Source organism: Strongylocentrotus purpuratus, unplaced genomic scaffold (genome assembly GCF_000002235.5).
Source record: "Strongylocentrotus purpuratus isolate Spur 01 unplaced genomic scaffold, Spur_5.0 spur5_scaffold_13, whole genome shotgun sequence".
Lineage (NCBI taxonomy): Eukaryota > Metazoa > Echinodermata > Echinoidea > Camarodonta > Strongylocentrotidae > Strongylocentrotus > Strongylocentrotus purpuratus.
Genome location: NW_022145598.1, coordinates 21716125 through 21737511, shown reverse-complemented (window position 1 = coordinate 21737511; position 21387 = coordinate 21716125). Strand labels below are relative to the sequence as shown.

Genomic DNA, 21387 nt, shown 5'->3' with positions numbered 1-21387 from the left:
AACCTTCTACATGTACATGTATACTCTCAACCTTGACACCCGTATCCATAATGCGAACATACACACAATGTGGGGGTTGCTTGAATGCAACCTAGCCATCCTCTTCACCCCTCTTTCTCCTTCTCTCTTTATGTATCCCTCTATCCTTCCCTCCCAATCCCATCCACCCTCTCTCTCTCTCTCTCTCTCTCAATCCCCTACCTTTAAGTACACAAAACAAGCAAATCAGTTTCAATATTTCTGACTTTACCTATGACACAGTACACTTACGATGTAACATCCTCCTCCAAAAACACTTAAACTATCAACCTTACATTATTAAGTCGATGTAAATCTTATTCAACAACTGTAAATATATGTATGTATACTGTACTGTACATGCAGCTGCAAATAAAAACAACACAGTCAAAGCCAGAGTTTTGTTATTATTCAAAGTACATTTGGCAAGTTTACCAATTTAATTGCAATTGGAAATACATACATACAATAAAGGATATTTTAACATTGTTATATTCATAGAATAATTACAATTTCATAAGATGAATATTTATACTTGTAGAAACACTGGTACTGTTGAGACACACAAGAAAATGTCAAACGTAATAAGCATTGTTTAAGTAGGTACTACACTCCAAGTCTTTCTAAATTCTCCATTTGATACAAATTAGTAGATTAACTAATCTGTTCAAATCTGAAGACAAAATAAGAACTCAATGAGATAACATCCATGTAGGTTGAGGAAGGTAACAATAACACATTAATACAAATTTAATTTTCACTTGTTTAAAAGCCAATCCAGAGCTTTGATGAGCTAAACAAGATTTCCTATTGGTTGATGATAACCATTTAAAAGCACAACGACTAATCATCCATTGTGAAGCTTTTGTGAAGGGGTGAAGGTTTCGTATGTGGAATAATATGCATGTTCTGATGCCTGAATCATTAAATATATTGAGCTATAAATCATAAACATTTTGAATTTATTTTGGTTGGAACTTGGAATATATTTTATTGTCTTCTTTGCTCCTTAGGTTTTTTTGTTGGAAGTAATGGACGAATTTAATTCTTACGAAGCAGCATCAACAACATATACATAATGTAGGTACAATAAAACACCAATGATTATATACCAGTAAAGGCACTGATTGAAGTAAAAATGTGATTTTCATATGAAAATGAAAACAGAAAATGCTACTGTCTACTAAAATTCATCTAAAATGACATATTCACATGTTTTGAATAGTTCATTAGGTCATTTAATGAACTCATATACTTGTTCATATCATGACTCATGAGAATAAAGAATATTTAAAGTCTAATGAGAACATTTCTTAGACACAAAACATGTAGATGTGTACTCTCACCCTGTATCTACATGTAACTTGTCTGTAGCCCATTCATCAGAGTGTATTTTAATAAACAAAAATATAGACCAGATTGGAAATTTAAAAAATCGACCTCTGCAGATCTGTCAAACGATAAAGAAATATGTGACAAGTCAAAATATTCAGAACAAAAATAACAAATTGAATTGATGCATCATATTTTGTAAATATGTCATGTACAGATTATGAACATGCATACAACCATATTTATCTATTTCCTACAAAGAGAAGAATCCATTTACTGTCATATCTGAAATATGCCCATATGCCCAGACTTTGGCGCAATTTGATTTTTGCACTCTCGCAAACAATGCCTCCTGTTCATCCAAGCGTGAACACATACCACACAAAAATGATACCAAATGATATGGGATAAAAAACTCTTTCATAAGATGTATAATAATTTCCTGTTCATAGATGATTTTTTAAATAATCAGCAATTTTCTAGGTGTAATCTTTTCTTTGACTCACACTGTATAACTGCAAAAGGTATATGAACACCTCAACAAGTTGAATATTTTTAGCTCAGTAAATAATTGTCTTGTACTGTACAAAACACATATTTTGGTTCAATTAAAAAACAACCTTGTAAATGAGCTAGTCACATGCAATTATATACATCTTTTTATCAGAACACACTAATTAGAGAGTAGTGAATGAGATGCTTTCCTGGTGCTAAAAAAGCAAATGATTGCCATTAGCTCTTTCTCTCCTTCATCAGAAATTCCGTAAAAAAGTGGTAGCCTCAGAGGAAAAAGAAAAAAGAAAGAAATGAAGAAAGAAAGATAGAATGAAAGTCATATGGACCTGGGGGGTGTTTCACAAAGATCCTAAGTAGAACTTAACACTAAGTTGGACTTTGAAATTATGGAAAGCCATTAGCATCTTTGAAAATATTTTGTAAAAGTTATTTTGAAAGGCATTAATTGTTCATTCAAATCATTCATATTGTCTATCATCAAGGAGATTTCATGTTCTGGATGTTGAATTTATAAAAAGTCTAAAATACTTGAATTTCTGCTTTTGAATATATTTCATTTTAAGACTCCAATGGCTGTCCATAATTTTTAAGTCCAACTTAAAGTTAAGTTCTACTTAGGATCTTTGTGAAACACCCCCCAGGCTTTATGCGAAAGGAAAGGCCTCTTAGAAATGTTAGAAACAATGGAATGAAGATCTACCAGCAGGTGATATAAAGGTTTTTAAACATTCAGTGATGAAAAATACATGATTTTCAGATGTTCATTTCAATAAAAGAAGAAAAAAGGGAAATACTGTACTTGTTACTTCAGTACTACATGTAGTCTACATGTACATGTTGATTACATAACCAATTCACCTTAACTAGACATTTTCCCTCAAACATAAATATAGTACACCTCATTTGACTCGTAAAGTTCACAAACCAAAAGACACAGTCCATAGCTTATGGACTGCTACTGTACATTTATCTTAGAGCTGCACTACAGAAAAGAAAACAAAGGGAAAACATGGAATAAGACGAAAATGTTAATAAAGAAATAGGGCAGAGACAACAAATCTACTGTACATGTAGTTTACATTGATCTACTTTTTGTATTTGATTAATTTTAATACACCTAATCCACTATTCAATAATAGGCCTTCAGCTAAGAATAGATCTTGATCATTGGAAAGCTCAAGTACATTTCTTTGAAGAGATACTGCTGGCCTTGAACAATGAATGTGACCTGATTATCACGTCACTGCTAGATGCTGGTACTTGATTCGGATGATGATGATGATGACAAGGTCACTGCTAGCAATCCCACTTGGCATTCTTGGTGAAACAGATCTGTACTTGGCAATCATATGAAGGTCGATTGCAGTGGAACCCCTACTGCGCTGCTATAGTATGACTGTGTACTCCCGTCTCAGAGTCCCAATCGATGACATACCGGTAATCTTCAGAAAACAGGAGATTACAAACATTTGCAGTACTGCCAATGATGATCTTGCCAGTGGTAATTTTGGTGGATGCAGTCTTATCAATGATCCACTGCCACATTACAGGGTTTTCAGCATATCAATTGCATGGTCGATCGGCAATCACAATTTATTTCTGAAGGACATGATCACACGAAATGACAGTCGGTGGCAGCTCATAATTTGGGCGTAAAATGACCATAATCAAGAGTCAAGACATTAATCACGAGATGAAGAAATTGATCAGCATCTCACGAAGAGCACTGAGACGAGCGAGAGTATTGCGATTGGTAATTTTTCATCTGGACTTTCGTCCCAGGCCAAGGTAATTTCCAATCTTGCGGTCAAGTCTGAACTTCACGCCAGTTACAGACTATACAGTATTCAAGTTTTAACCACCATTCAAAATATATGACGTCATCACGTTTCATCACATGAGCTCCCACAGCAGAAGAATACACAGTTTCCATAGCAACTATAGCAAATGAGAGATACTGCGACGAGGAACACTGCGCTGCAAATCGTGCACGGCTTGCGTTCCAGAAAGAAGCCAGTCAAATAAAACACAATAAACATTGTGTGGTGATGTAGTAAAGGGGCGATCACATTTGGCTTGGGAATAGGCATCAAAAGCACAGGTAACAGCCACTGTAAGCAGTACATCTTGCGTTAGTTTTATCTCACCTTCCAAAAGAAGTAAACAGAAAACTGGTAAAATCTTGCGATAATCGAAATTTTAGGCACAGTTTGGTGCGTTCTCCCTCTGTTTATTATGCATGTAGCAGAATGACGTCAAGATCATGGGAATTTCTAGATATCTCACGAAACTACTTGTTTGTCTCCCTCTACGTGGACATCACAGATAAGTAGTCGCGATGCCCTATCATTTTCACTGAACTGGAATATTTCAGTCCCATCATGATCATTATCATCATCATCTTCATCATCATCATCATCATCACCATTACTATCATCGATCACCACCATTATCATCATCACCATCGATCATCATCATCATCATTCACCAGCGTGATCATCATCCACCACCATCATCATCATCATCATCATCATCATCATCATCATCATCATCATCATCATCATCATCGATTGTCATCATCATTCATTCATTCATTTTATTTCCAATTCAACAATATATTATACATATAAGAAAATATATAAGAAATACAAAGAAAGTGGAGGAGCCAGCAGAGGCTATTATCCTTTCAAAGGCTGGGCTTTAATGGCCGCAGATAATTATAAAAAGTAAAGAGAAAAGAAAGAGTGGGTAGTACATGAATGTGTGAGGCTAATTAAACTAATTTAGATAGAATTTCCTTCATGACTGACGTTTGTATTTTAGTTTAAATGAGGCAAGAGATAGGCACATTTTTGTGTCGGTATGTGGTGGGTATTGCATTCCAAGCAATCACTCAAGAATATTTTACTGATTTACGGTGAAGCATGGTATTTTGATAAGGTCAATGGAATATGTACACTGTTAAAAATTTCACTGTAGAAATTACAGTAAATTACTGGCAACTTTGTTGCACAGTAAATTACTGTAACTTTGACATTACAGTAACTTCCTGTAAGTTTTTCAACAGTAACTTGCTGTAAGACATTAAAATACTGTAAGCTTACTGTAAAGAAATTTTCATGTATAAGGTTACAGTATTTATTGTAAGTTCTTCTTACAGTTAATTAATGTAATTTTATTCACAGTAATTTAAATGTATTTACAGTTATGTACTGTAAGTTTTTCTCTACAGTAAATTAATGTTATTTCTCTCATTTACATTAAGTTAATGTAATAAGTACAGCTTTTCTACTGTGACTTTAGCAGTATCATCCTGTTAATTTTGTATCTATTTCTCTCATTTACATTAAGTTAATGTTATAAGTACAGCTTTTCTGTGACTTTAGCAGTATCATCCTGTTAATTTTGTATCTATTTCTCTCATTTACATTAAGTTAATGTAATAAGTACAGTATTCTACTGTGACATTAGCAGTATCATCCTGTTATTTTGTTATCTATTTCTCTCATTTACATTAAGTTAATGTATTAAGTACAGTATTCTACTGTGACATTAGCAGTATCATCCTGTTATTTTTTTTAATCTATTTCTCTCATTTACATTAAGTTAATGTAATAAGTACAGTATTCTAACTTGACATTAGCAGCATCATCCTGTTAATTTGAGGAAAAAACAAGCTTTCTGAACACAAAAATCATTATTAAAGTCTTTATTGGGTAATCAACGCTCCATAAAACAAGTTTCTCAAATAGTGTAACATTATGAAAATGCTTGCAAAGAAACTATCAAGTAAAACATTAAAACAAGTAAAACCACTAAAAACTGCAAAAGTTCAAGTACTCAAGAATCTACAGACCCATAGTCATCCTTCCAGTATCTCAAAAATTCTTGAAAAAATTGTTTAGATTATACCAATTCTGAAATACACATAACTTGCTTAATCCCAACCAATATGGCTTTAAAAAAAATCATTCACCCGACCTAGCATTAATTTAATTATACGACAGAATAACACATGCAACTGTGCAGACATAGCGGCTTTAAGGCATTGATATGCTAAATCACAACGTATGGCTTAGGGGCACTGCACTTTCTTGGGTCAAAAATTATTTGTCGAACAGACAACAATATGTTCACTTTAAAATTCTGAATTGTAAAAAACTATTGTAAAGAATTATCTTCAATTGTAAACAAGACATATTTTATACACTTTTATCTTCCTTTAAAGCCACTATTAAACGACAACTACTATCAGAATACAATCAATGAAAAGTCTCCATATACCTGGCAGAATCAAGGAAAACTCTCTATACCTGGTAGAATCTCTCCAAAAGACATTACTCACTTTATTTTTGTTTAATTTATCTTTTGAACTAATACCCCATTTAATTTGAGTTGCTCTGTTATATTAAACTTGTAATCTTTAATACGTGTTTCATATTCTTCTGTATTTTTGTCTCATTTACATGCCAATTCTGCACAGAAACTTGTTTCAACTTCATGAGCTGTCATTCAATTGATTGATTGATTGATTTATTGACGGTAAAAGCCCTATTCAGCTACTCGGCTGGTTTACAAAGGGGCTGTGCAAAATAACAAAAACCGTAAAACATACTTGACAATAAGAAAATATACATGATATACAGAAATTAATGAAATAGAATTACCAATGTGCACAATGAACAAAGAAAATAGAAAATATGATCAATTTGTGTACATGTAAAATGAAAACATAAAATTATGAAATTCGTTTAGCTACAATATTGCTACGTATTAAATATGATAAAAAAACATATTACCATATAACGTAACATATATCGTAATAAAATATAAGTTACTTAAAAAAAATATATTATTATATAACTTGAAATATGTCGAAATAAAATATAGGTTACTTAAATATAGGCCTAATATTTGGCAAATTCATTTATTTCATGACTTATTAAATTTATTAAAATAAAGGTGTACTGCATGTACAGACTAAAATATATGAAAATTCACTAAGGTAAAATAATGCTAAATTGCAAGTAATGTAAAACATATTTTGGAAAACAGTAAGTAAACAATCAAGCAATGCTTATGATGACAAGGCTGCACACATGCCAGGCTCACAGAATACATGTGCTAATGCTTTGTCTAGGAAGTTCAATGACCGCTAGACACAATTTTGGTATCAAATTTTGTTGGCTTAATGCATGAATATCCTGAACTGTGTCAATTATTTCCTGAATTGTAGAGTTGGGCAGTAGTAATTTTGCCTCCAACTTCAGATAAAACAAGGATAAGCTGTGTTTGAATGAGTCAGCGGATACATCTACTTCATCATCTGTCACACTTTCCTCGTCACTTGAGTGCAGTCTTCCAGGAAACTCCTGATTATTTTCTTGGGCGGATTCAGTTAACACAGTACCAGTTTCACTTGAAGTTGAGTCTAACTGAATCTGGTCTAACTTATTGTGAACTCTTGATATATGTGACGCAAAAGACGACCTCACTGAAAAACGTTTTTTGCAATTGGCAAAAGGACAGCGTATTTCAACTCCGTGTTTGATATGAACTCTAAGATGAGAAAGTATGTCATGGATTTCCTCACATTTTACAGCACAGAGTGGACAATTCCAGGTAGAAACGCAGAAAAACTGGGCATCTTTTTTTCTTGAAAATGGTTGATGATCCCTATGCACATGGGTTTTGAAGGATGAATAATTTCTGAATGTTCGATTGCAGCCAGGAACACCACACGGGAAATCGAAATTCACCACATTTCTATGGACTGAAAAGTGTTCAGAAAACCGCTTCAATGATCCAGAAGAATGATTACATAGCTTACAAACGTACATGGGTATATGATGTCCATGTAGAGCATCCGTCTGATTAGTGTTTCAGCATGCACACTGTGTGACTTCAGCAGTAATCCATGGCATACTGCAAGAAAGAAGAGCGGAAAATAATACCTTTAATATGCATACGTACACATAACTTTTTATGTACAGCATTGACAGATTAAAAGTTATTTAAATGATAAATGAATAATAAAAAAAAAGATAAAGGACAAAAAATACAAAAGAAAATCGAAAGAAAAACATAAATTAATCAAATATAACCAGTTGTCACGAGCCTCCTGATGATGACTGTATGCGAAACCTTCAGCAAAAAAACATTTGATTTCACGGCTATGAATGTTACTACATAAGTGAAATTAACATTCATTTGCGGTAAATGAAACTACAATAGATTTCTGTAAAACAAATTTACAATCCTTAAAGACAAAAATTACTGTAATTTACTGTTAGTATTTGAAGAACCTACGGTAACAGCAATTTACTCTAAGAAATGCAGTGATTTACTGTAGGAAAGTTTACAGGCAGATACTTTGAGTAAAAATTGATGGTAACTTACTGTAGATATAACCTACAGTTACTGTAAATTAAAATTACAGTGAATTACAGTAGACAAGTACTCAAAATTAATATGAAATAAAATTACTGTAATTTACTGTAAACTAGCAGTAAGTTACTGTAAATTACAGTAATTTTACAGTAATTACTCAGTAATTTTACAGTAACTTACTGCCAGTTACGGAATGGCCTATTTGGTTGCTATGACAACGCTGCGACCTTCAAAAAAGTAAATTACAGTAATTTTACAGTAAATTACAGTAATTTTAAAGTAACTTAATTACTGTAAATTACTAAGTAACAGTAAAATACTAAGTAATTTTACAGTAACTTACTGTAATTTTATTTCATATTTTAACTTTTAAGTAAAATTACACTATGCAGCAGGATTGCCAGTACTTTGCTGTAATTTCTTCAGTAACGTGCTGTAGACTACACTACATGAGCTTAGACTTGTGCGTATTCAACTGATCACGCAGTGTGCTCATGATGGACTGATGCTGTAGTCGATCGTAGTGTGTGCGGTGTCCTATAAGTTATAAGTCTTGATGGTCTTGACGTTAGACATTTCCAATTTAACGTGAGCATGCATATCCATGTGCAATGGCATCGCATTGACAGTGACACTGTACGCTGGTACTGCAGTACAGTGTCATGTGCTGCACTAACACTACCGACTCTGTCCCACACACCACAGCACAGCACGTACAGTACACATATACCGTAGACGGAACAATTACAAACACAATCCCTATACTTTCCACAGTCTGACAATTCTTCACTTCAGCGGGATACAAATCAAATCATGACTCTGATAATTGGCAATCTGTAACTTACCTCGGATCCCCTTGGAATTGACTTATTGGTCATCAATATCCCAGCTCGAGGATCAGGACCAGGAACAGAACAGATTCAGATTCGTTGCTCAGGATCAGGCCGGCCAGCTCAGCTATATATCTCAGCTCAAATCTTTGCAGAAAATTAAAAATGGCGGCGCGGCGTGGCGGGCTAGCGCGGGAGCCAATCACGTGCAACGCATACGCGCATATGCAGCCGATCCGCCTAATGCGCATGTGCGCTGTATCCCACAATGCTTTTTGCACGCTCCTTTACACTAGCTTACTGTAGATATTTGTTCCCATGCTCTACGACACTGATGTTTACAGCAATATACTGTACAGCAACGTACTTATACAGTTAATTATCGTAAAATCGTTATTACAACATATTACTGTTGTAAATCACAGTATTTTACTGCATGAGTTACAGCAAATTTTTACAGTGTAGATCGATCGTGTACGTAATGTGGATGAACATCCTTTGTTATTTTGAACAAAATAATGGAAGGTCACATAATTTTATCATTATTGAACATTTACATAAATGATACAACTCAACTCTCAGTTCATGTATTTGAAATACGGTACAATTAATTTTCTGAAAAGCGGTTCAGAGGGAGTTCTGGGGTAAAAGATTGTGAGTGCACGTAATGTTCTTTTCTGTAAAACATCAACTTGATTCAGTAATTTTTTGTGCACAATTTCCTTATCAAAGTACATAGGACAATAATACCGGGAATAATATATAGGAGAGACCATTATCATCATCACCATCATCAAATATGATCATCATTATTCATCATCTTTACCACCACCCCACCACCACCTCCACCGCCACCGTCATCATCATCGCCATCATCATCATCATCATCATTATCATCATCTTCTTCTTCTTCTATATAGTACCATCATCATCTTCATCATCTTCATCGTCATCATCATTAACATCACTATCATCATGCATTATGATCATCATCATCATCATCATCATCATCATCATCATCATCATCTTCTATAATTATATAACCGCCACCATATCATCATCACCACCATCATCATTATCATCCTAATCATATAGTCAACATCACAAATAATCATCATATCATCATCATCACCATCATCGTCTTTATCTTCATCACCATCTTAATCAAAATCATCGCTATAATCGTTATGATCATCATCATCACCATCGTTCTTATTCTCGGTACCATATTCATTTTTTCCATTGTTCTCCTGCCATTATATCATTATCATCTTCGTCGTCGTCGTCGTCGTTTTTACTCATCCACCATCGCGCAATAATCTCAAACTGTCCGATAGTATATGCCTTAACTCGATCACCGCATTCCTCTATTTAGGCCATTAAAAAAAATATACATCTTTAGCGTCCCCGCCCTCTTCCTTTTTGGGGGCCGCCTCCTATTTTTTTTTCGTTGAATTTTTTGAATTTTTTTTTTGAAAGAAAAAAAAACATGAAAAACACGGCTAAAATGGCTCTATTTCTGATAAAAAAAAAAAAATTGTCGGCGGCCATCTTGAGAAAAAATAGCCCCGACTGTCAGGGAAAATGTACCGAGCGGCCATTTTGAGCGGCCATTTTGAAACAAAAAAAAAAAATAAAAAGGGCCTCCTCCTTCCTATTTTTCGAAAAAAACAGGAAGCTAAACATTTTTTTTTTATTTGGCCTTAGTATAGACTTCTACTTTAAAGACGTTTTTAAAGACAGATTGAATCAATGCAATAAATTATAAAATTCAACATCATCTTCTTCTTCTTCTTCTTCTTCTTCTTCTCTTCTTCTTCTTCTTCTTCTTCTTCTTCTTCTTCTTCTTCTTCTTCTTCTTCTTCTTCTTCTTCTTCTTCTTCTTCTTCTTCTTCTTCTTCTTCTTCTTCTTCTTCTTCTTCTTCTTCTTCTTCTTCTTCTTCTTCTTCTTCTTCTTCTTCTTCTTCTTCTTCTTCTTCTTCTTCTTCTTCTTCTTCTTCTTCTTCTTCTTCTCAGCTCATATTCGTTTGTACACACTTTCTTGTTTTCACCAGTAGATGGCGCGCTCGTCAAAAGCAAAAACTGCCTTGGCAAAATTCGAAAGATAATTTTAGGGCAGCGTGTCGTCTGCTCAATTACTGTTATTTTTCATCTAGATTGATCTCCATTTTAAATAAGCATGCAAGGGGATTGGTGGTCATCAGGTAATTATGCATCATTAAAAGAATTTCAGCAATCTTCCGATCAAGCAGGTTGGGATTCAGCTGTAGCAACTCCAAGCGTGGTCACGCTTACCGTCCACCCTATCACAGACAGCTACCCCGTCGGTCTGGCGAACAGATCGGGCACCGGCTCGGTGGCAGTTTCGGGCACTTCTCCTCGGCATTGGCCGTGCAATCAAAGCACATATCCGTCCTACGGTGTTGCTTCATCTACATCGCATCTCATCCTTGCTGCCCAACGTCGAAAAAGGCTGCATTTCAATCAACAAAAGATGCATTCAAGTAAGTTGTATGATTTAGTGGGTCTTGACTCTTGATAAACATGATAAAGCAAGGTTGAAGTTGAGCATCCCATCCATGACCATGTCATGAAGAAGAGGGTCGAGTTGAATTCTGACCATGCCCTGTCCATGCAATTGCAAGAATCAAGATTGAAATTTGAATCCAATTTCGAAAGTAAAAAAAGAAGATTTAATTTTACGTTAACAAATTACTAGATCACTGAGATCAAGATCTAGCACGAAAGACCTGCTTTATTAGGGTGATTTCAAGCGATTTTTTAAAGCTAGAATCAGAAACATGAATCGCAAATCAAAACGCTGTTAAAAATCATGGTTACTGCAGCTGGAGAGCGTTCAAGCGATTTTTTCATCAATGCTCATTTCAAGAGGGGCTTTAATCTAGTCTTACTTAGTCTCAATCAGTTGGCAGAGTACTAACTAAGACTGCGATGGGTAGTCGATTGCTCGAGTACACGCACGGTTGACAACTACTCGGGTACTCGTACCCGAATATTCGGCCTCAAAAAAAAAAAAAAAAAAAATTGTCCAGGCCGACCCTTACCCAGGCCGTGCCAGAGAGAGTGGCGGCCGCTGGCATGGTACCATTGGTAAAAATGTTTCCCAACTCAAGCACTGTCAAACTCACCACTCAGAAACTGGGACCAAATGTCCAGATTTCTGTTTGGACTCGGAGGACAACGGATTATTCTGCCATCTTTGGTTTTTAAAACGGCGTTGTTCACTGTTATTATTATTATTAAATCGGCGCCTTCAACTGCAACTCGAAGTAAAATTGCATGCGTTTTCGGCAATACTGGGATACTGCACCAAAGGTATGCTGGTGGCAAAAAAAAAAAAAAAAAAAAAAAAAAAAAAAAAAAAAAACAACACATGGCGCCCGAATATGCGAGTATTTGCTTGTAAGCCTGGGAGTGTACTCAGGTACCTCATTACACTGTTGTGCACAGCCTTAAGTACTAACCCCTTTCCTTGTGGCTTTCCCACTATAGTACAAAAGTAATTTACAAGTTATTACGTTTAATTTGATCAATTCTTTACCCCCACCCTCCGCAACTCTGTGAATGAAGGGAAATTAGGCTTTGGCAGTCAGAACGACATCATTGAACCAGATTTGTCATGGACCAGTTTCTTTGAACATCAGAGGACACAGGCTGCTGGGTAATCAATGCATGCTTGTTGGTCGCTTGGTTGGCTGTTTTTTTTCCTAGAGGCTATAAGTTTTTATGATTTTTCTTTCGTCCAGTTGAAAAATAAATGTTGTTTGTGAAGCATTTTCACATGCTGTAGGCCTACTTACTCTAACTGCTTTAATAGTTTAATTTTGTTGGTTCTGTTCTGTTTGTTTTATACATTGGTGTTGCATTTACGTTGACTTCATACAACGAAGATTACGCACTGCAGTGTGGTGTGTGCCATGTCCAAAATGTGTGTAGGCCTGAGTCCAGGTGCAAAATATATACAGTGATGTGCTGTTAAAAACGTGGACAGCGATGTGCTGCCATCAGTTGGACGATTCCTTCAATGCCCTTTTAAAGGCATTCAGAGAAAGGCCATACATTAATTCACGTGTAGGATCTTATACATGTATTATAAGTCACCCTTTTAAAAATAAAATAAGGGGCCTACATGTAAGTCACCTCGATGTTCTAAATGGTATACATGTAGGTCTACCGGTAGCTATAAATCATTATTTTTGGCTTTTGTGTCAAATTGCCTAAATGGACTGTCCCTAAAGTTGAATTATTTAATTTGAAAAGACAAGGATAATGTTTAACCACTAAAGAAAACATAGATCTACGATCGATGAACATAGGTATAGTCCTATAGCATCGCTGGATTACAGTAAAAGTGACAAAGTTTGAGGTCTGCGCAGCAATAGTGTTAAATAGCTAAGATTTCATCTGCAATTTGAAAACCATGAAAGAGCCAAGAGGCAGTGAACTGAAGAGTCTCAATTGATGTTCATGTTTACACCGGTGTGTTGGCTCAGTCTGTAGATCGTCCGCCTCACAACTGGGAGGTCGTGGGTTCGAACCCCGGCCGCGTCATACCAAAAGACGGGAGTTGCTGCTACCTTGTTTGGCGTTCAACAATAAGGGGATAGAGCAACGTCGATCTGACGCTGTTCAGTGGCTGCCAGGCTCACAATCAATTGGGCAAAAAGAATTTCCATTTTCGGTTTAAAATTTTTTTGAGTGGACTATTAAAGATTATTATTTTTATTAATATTATTATTATTATTATGGTTACATACATGTATCAACATTATCAGAAATCCAAACTCCAAGTGAGTCATGTCTGCCGAGGAGTGACATTTAACAAAAGGTCAGGACCCTGCTATTAATAATCAGATCTTATCAAGAATTAAATCAATACATATCTACATGTACATGTACATCATGTATGAAAACACAATAATGTTACATACATGTACACAATGACACCTATAATGATTTTTGGCGAGAGAGAGAAAGAAAGAAAAAAGCAAGAGACTCAATTGTGATGAGTGAATTGGAGATGTGAGAGAGAGAGAGAGAGAGAGAGAGAGAGAGAAGGGGGAGGGGAGATAAAGAGGGAGAGGGAGAGAGAGAGAGAGAGGGGGGGGCAGGGGAGATAAAGAGGGAGAGAGAAAGAGAGAGAGAAGGGGGGGGGGGAGGTAAAGAGGGAGAGAGAGAGAGAGAGAAGGGGGCAGGGGAAAGGACGAGGGATATGAAGAGAGAGAGAAATTTCTTTGGAGGTGATAGACATTTGATTGCAAACGAGGTGAAAGAAAGTGAAGAGGACAAGACAAAAGAATTATTAAAAAATAACACCACATAAAAGCATTTGAGAATTAATGAGGGAGTATAAAACAGAAGGAGGGAACAATGAATGAGAGGTAGAGAAAGGAAGAGAGAAAGAGAGACTATCAATCAATTTTATGAGAGGTCATGACATTGCTAATGGAGATGAGGATTGGGGGGGGGGGGGGTGGTTGATCAACTCAAGCTTGATCTCATTCAACTTGATGTCTCAGAAGAGCGGATGTCCTTGCCGGGTGACTTCTGTGATACTTGACAAACCTCCAGTTGACATCAAAGCATCAAAATCAATATCGCCCTATACAACACAAGAACACCAGCCAACCACTTGTTATCTAGGTAGCTTCTGGGGGCTTTGTGCCCCTCCAAGATCCCTTTTATGACTTCATCCAACCCTTTCACTACTTTCAATACCTGTCGCTCACGCATGGTAATGTCCATTCATGGGCGAAGCCAGCTCTTTTCTTTAAACCACAAGTTGTCTTTGAAGGTGTTTCATTGTTGTTTGAATAGAAGCCGTTCCGGCTTAGCTGGTCGATGGATACATCCATACAGGTGAGAGGCTCAGGAGCAGATTACAATCTTCCCATTTGTTGATTCGTCAATTAGCGCTGTGTTTGCTCCTATTTATAGGAGAGGCAAGATTTGAGTTTGCGATCATTTACAATAGAGTTGCCTTACACTTTGCTCTGCTAGCAGTGTTGCCTGGGCTGTAGTGTAGGATAGAGCACCGGTAGTTCAGAAACTTGAGTACCCGGTAAGTATCAATTTCTGAAGGAAGTTATCAGTCTTTTTAGATCTGTACATTGTCATTATTGTCATCAATACTTGTCATCGTTATTAAACAGATAAGCACTGAATTACAGGGTGTATTTAACTTAATTGCCGTAACTCGACAAACTCATGTTCATTATAACTGTAATTTGCTTGTCAAGATCAATAAGATGCCATATGCCAGAATATATACTTTGTGGATTTGTGGATCTGGATATTTCAATGCAGCAGGCCCCTTTAAAGGTAATACAAAGTTTTTGGATGGGGTCGTGAATTTGGTTCAATTGAAAATATTGTAGTGGAAGCATATGCGATCCTACAATATTCACTGATCGTTGTCGCGGTCGAAATCGACTCTAAAGTTATAAAATTGTAAATAATAAACAATTTATGTTGTATTGCTCCCTCTCAAGGTCAAGATATTCATTAAGCTGTAAAACAATGTTTCTTGACTAAAATCGACCGATTAGTTATTTTCATGGTCGCAGCTACCATTGAACGGCCGTAGGAGCTATTTGAAAACAATTCAAAAACTTACCGGGAGCACCGGTAAATCTTTATATTCAATTTTTCTCGAAAGCAGAATTGTTTTAGGGGCTAAAATTTCTAGTGCTTTTACTTCATCCATAGGGGCATCCAAATATATCAAAATTGTAAAGAATCACTATCCACCCATTTTCCAAAATTTCCCAAAACTTTGTAATACCTTTAATGGTCTAGTCCGGTCGACAGACCCATAGGTTAGGAATAACTTTTCTTGTTTGTTACAGAATTTGTAACTTGTATGAAGAACTAATTAGAACTTAAAAGTATGAATGGCCATTGGCAGCAACGGCTGCCATGTCAGAATCCTTTCAAGTACTGCGACTGCGAGTGTTTACTGTATGCAGATGTGTACCTAGTTGAATTCCTCTACACATACCGTACATGTGTGTAGCATTCATGTGGTTAACCTAAGTGGAGAGTTCTGAATTATTGATGAAGTTTTGTAAAAGGGCAGGTCCAAGCTATTTGCTTTGTGACGTACGGGACATTTAGAGACTTTAAACAAGAAATAACAATGGATGACATTATTTATATGGCTATCTTTTGGTATGAGTCTGTGGCTTTTATGGGCTAGTTCATTCGTGAAAAGTTTTAGTTCTCACCAATTCATAAATTAATTTTTAATGTAATTAATGTGCTGCGTGACGTACGGGACCAGAGAATTTCTGACTTTTTCAAAAATAAGTTCATCATAAAAGTTCTCTGAATTTATTAAGTTATGAGATTTATGGTAATGATATCTTAATTCATTATGGAATCAAGCATTAATCACAACTATTACCATATTTTTCTGACCTTTCGTTGTTATGTAATATACCAAAACAAAAATGTGTGTATGTGACGTACGGGACACGTGACGTACGGGACAACTTTTCCCTATGGGAAAATGCATTGAAATGAAGAATTTTCGTCAAAATTTGTTAAATGTGAACAATTTTAACTTAAATCAGTGGCAATTAGAGTGTTTCAGAACCCAATTAGATCCTCTGACCATCACTTATATCCTCTGTGATAATTTATGAGGTAAATCAATACAAATATTACTTTAATAAAGAAAACAAATTGATTTACATTCATATACACTATATTACCATTTTTATTCCATTTACCCATCTATCATGTGCAGTCATGCTTCAATCTTTTCTTATTTCTTTGATCCATTCCATTCAACATTGCTAAATGTTTTTAGATAATAATTAATGAAGAAGATGAACTTGAATTTGAAAACTTTTATTTAAACTTGTTTGAAACACAGGGGCACGCTCGGCACATCATATTTTGTCAAAGAACATTTGTTATGCTCTAAGTGTTTGTGAACAAAGATACATTACAAATATGAAGTCTTTTCTTCATAGCTTGTTTGAATTACTTGATAGTAATATCATAGAATTTTGAAGGAATTCAAAGATAATGCTGAACATATTGTCTTTTCTAAATCTTTTTATCACAGATTAGAACATGTACATATGTTGCTGTCAGATATTCAAGAATTTTGATGTACATTAATGTAGCCTACATGTTTGTGAAAGATGGATACAAAAATATACATGTAAAACTTGAATTTATTTCGTATTGATTAAAGACATCTTGTTAACACCACCAGATATAAGAAAAAAAATTCAAAAGATTAAAGTGAAATCAACAAAAATGCATGGGTGTAAAAGTGATAAAAATCCTAAGTGGGTGAGAGTGTGAAATATTCAAAAAGGCTATCCTTTCTTAAAAGTTATGATTTACATGTAGTTTTTAGGAGATCAGAATTCCTGAGCTGGCTCCATAACATGTACAGTGTATGCTGTAATCCTTTACCATCATATATGACATCTAAATATGTCATTTAAATAGAATATTAAAACAACCTCATGTGGAGAGCTTGATACCATGTGCTATTATAACCTACAGCATCTATGAGTTGTAAAAGCCAGCTTCTGGTGCATCTACTACCATATAATTTCATTAGACTCATTCCAGGAACTAGTACACTATTATGATTTACATATTTAGCATCCTGCCAATGTTGGGGATATCAACTGGCAAAATACCAAAGTTGATAATACCAGGGGTCTGGCTTGAAGACTAATTACATCAAATTCAGTACAAACAAGTAAATTCCTAGAAGGGACCCAGTTAGAATGTTCATATATCCCTGTATACAACAAGTTTCCTTACACAGTATGTATTCTCCTTTTGGTCATTTCCTTTTTCACATCTTGCATTGGTTTTGTATGGGGTTGTCCCGTACGTCACACACTTGTCCCGTACGTCACATTTCTTAATTTGATTATGTAATCAACACAGAATTTTTGTAATTTTTGTTAAACCTATTTTTTGTGAGGTATTCATCTAAATTAGAACTTCCTAGAATATCTTTAAAAAAAAAAATTATTTTCATAATTAAAATTAAACAAATTATGATCAAATTGTGACGTATGGGACATCACACTTCGGAACCTACCTCATTTGCATAATTAATTAATTTTGAAAGTTTTGATATTTTTTTCCTATTTTCTAGCATGATGGTCTACATGTCCTGAGATATTTAATTTTAAACAAATAATTCAAAGGAGATACAAAAATAAAAATGTAATGTCCCGTACGTCACGCTAATTGATAAAAATCGAAGTTCGCGACCTTGGCACTCTTCGTATTTTGATAATTTTTAATTTTTTTTATCAGATTCATAAAATTCATAGTTTCAGCTTTAAAATGAGGTATAGTTTGTTAAATATATATAAAGATGAAATTTGACCCCCAGAGGGGACAATAGCTTGGACCTGCCCAAAAGAGATATTCTTGTGGAAGTAATTCAACTTGTAGGTTATAAACACTTTTTTGGGGATATTAACCCTTTGAAAAAGTGCCCATTTTGAGTAAAGATAAGACTCAAAATTTGAGTAAATGCACCCATTTCTTTTCTTTTACTGATACACATGGAAGAATCCTAAGTAAGTCTTTTAAGTCCTTAAATGTCTTTTAGATATTTATCGATGATGCCTTGAGCCGCCTGTGGTATCACCCCCAAATTGCAGCAGCAGTTTCAAACGGCGTCGCTTGTCGCAGTCATAAACTACAACATGGTTGGAACCATGAGCAACAGGCACCACAGCAACCACCAGCGCCGCTCTGGCCACAGTGGCAGCAACCCCACTACCACCCGTGGGGCATTCAAGGGTACGTGGTGACAGTCGGGGAGAACAATATTACGATTACCCGCAACTATTCATCGATTGGCGCCAGGGATTTGCGGACCAAGAATCAGATCAGTAACCCCACAAAGCTGGACAGGAGTGCAACAGTCTTGCCCATCGTAGTCTCGCCTAAAAGTGCAGAATTCAACTGTAACAAGTAAGTTAAAGCTCCACTGCACTACCGGTACTCTTAGTCTCGCCTAAAAGTGCAGAATTCAACTGTAACAAGTAAGTTAAAGCTCCACTGCACTACTCTTAGTCTCGCCTAAAAGTGCAGAATTCAGCTGTAACAAGTAAGTTAAAGCTCCACTGCACTACTTATAGCTACTTGCGCCCTCTATATATAGCAAACAATGCCTAAGCAGTGACCATTGGTCCCCCGTGGTCCACCTTTGCTTATGTTAATTGAGAGCTGATTTGATGAGATAACCACCTGTCAGTGACCATTGGGGGAGGTCTAATCCCTCCTGGCCCAACTAGTGCAGATAGGCTTTAATATCCTACATGTAGTAGCAATTTTACTCTGAAGAACATTTTGTACAGGTACATGTATGTCACTGTACCTGTAAGATACTGTGATATTGGATGAATAGGAACAAATATGAACAAAGTGGGTTAATTAGCAAGTACATTGTAACATTAAAACTGACATACATGTAAGCAGACCTTTCATATACCATGTGAGTCAAAAAAAAGTTTACACCTAGAAAATTGCTAATTATTAAAAAATAATATATGAACAGTAAATTATTATACATCTTATGAAAGAGTGTTTTATCCCAAATCGTTTGGTACCATTTTTGTGTGGTATTTGTTCACGCTTGGATGAACAGGTGGCATTGTTTGCGAGAGTGCAAAGATCGACTTGCGCCAAAGTGATGCCTACAGTATGTATTATGTTGGGATTAGCGGAGTGAGAGAATGGATTGAATATATCAAATGAAATGCATTGGATATGTTTTTTGCAAAGGGAAAAGTCACACACATCCACACACAAACGCACCAATGTTTGTTGATATTTGATATGTGTGGCATGATTAATTTTGTTAGGGATGTTATTTGGATCTGCAAAGACTGAATTAATACCAAATTCCCAATTGTTTTATTCAAACATTATTTAGGCAACTTTGGAGCAAGTCGATTTTTGCACTCTCGCAAATAATGCCTCCCGTTCATCCAAGCGTGAACACATACCACACAAAAATGGTACCAAATGATTTGGGATAAAACACTCTTTCATAAGACATGTAAGTTTGATGTTCATCGATAATTTTTTTTAATAATTAGCAATTTTCTAGGTGTAAACTTTTTTTTGACTCACACTGTAGTGTCGTAGTCAAGTGGTTCAAGCACTTGACTTGAAATCCAAAGGTTGTGGTTCAATCCCTGACACGGCACTAATGTCCTTAGGCAAGGCATTAAACTTCATTTGCCACACTCGACCCAGGTGAAGTAAGTGTACTAAATGGGTACCTGGCAGGAATTAATTCTAGAAAAGCTGGACCGCTGCTAGGCAACAGCAGGGGTAATAATTAGTGCGCCTTGGAATAGAATTTCTAGATAGACAGTGCTATATATCATAAATGCCTATTACTATTATGTATTATTTGTTTAGTTCAATGTAAGGAAATTAATCATTCCACGAAAAGGAATCTTCCTATCTCTGATCCTATTTGCCCAACTATGAACTCACAATGTTTTATATTCATTTTTGTCGTTGGTACAGTATTACAGCCACCTATAGATTATGGGGGAAAGTACAAAGTCCATTGTCTTTTAAATATCCACCATGCACATACAATGTACATGTATCATCATGATCTAAAATAATTTTAAAAAAAATGTATGTAGATATTAATTGACTTTATAACTTGTTGTTGATATTCTAAAGGTCGTACACAAGCTTATTCTGACGATTTGTAAGTAATTACGTTGTAGCGTGGTGTTGTAATTATTTTTTTGATCTGTGTGCAATTTTCCAGGAAAATGAAACTGTTATCAAAGGAAATTCTTGCTGCTTGTTTATTATGGAACATTTATTGGTGTTGGCTGTATGTTGACTTACAAGCTATTTTTTAGTCTTGCTAACATACAATACTGGTATGTAATGTTTTTTAAAGGTATTAACAAAAGTCCTGTGAACATTCCATTCTTGCAAAAATGCAAATATCAATCATCTCAATCAGAAAAAAGTCGGAAAACAAGTATATCTTGGATATATATTGCAAGTTCGTTCTGATGAATGAAGTTGATAAAACGGATGAACAATGTTCACAGTAACAGCTACTACATGCAGGTCCCTGGTCTATTATAGCGGGGTGTATTATTACACTTTTGATCACAATTCTTGAAATTAAATATGAGAGTTACATGTACTTCTAGATGCGACCGTCATTCCTTCTTGCACCTGAGAAAAAGAAATGAGCACAACTTCTTAAGACGTGTTGCCAATTTGTTTTCTTTGACGT

At 35.5% G+C, this 21387-nt stretch overlaps 1 protein-coding gene and 1 long non-coding RNA gene across 2 annotated transcripts in view; one reads left to right on the top strand and one right to left on the bottom strand.

Annotated features, from left to right (window-relative positions):
• Nucleotides 1-7029: 7029 nt before the first annotated feature.
• LOC115923047 lies at nt 7030-9553 on the bottom strand. Its single transcript, XR_004063741.1, has 2 exons — nt 9102-9553; nt 7030-7791 (listed from the first exon to the last, which is right to left on the bottom strand). It is a non-coding gene; the product is annotated as an uncharacterized LOC115923047 (long non-coding RNA).
• A 1618-nt stretch (nt 9554-11171) lies between these two features.
• The window catches only part of LOC577341, a 30555-nt gene continuing 20339 nt past the window's right edge, over nt 11172-21387 (top strand). Inside the window, exons 1-2 of the mRNA XM_030983154.1 lie at nt 11172-11590; nt 12678-12768. Of these exons, the coding sequence (XP_030839014.1) occupies nt 11266-11590; nt 12678-12768 (416 nt within the window). The 5' untranslated portion in view covers nt 11172-11265. The remainder of the gene's footprint in view (nt 11591-12677; nt 12769-21387) is intronic.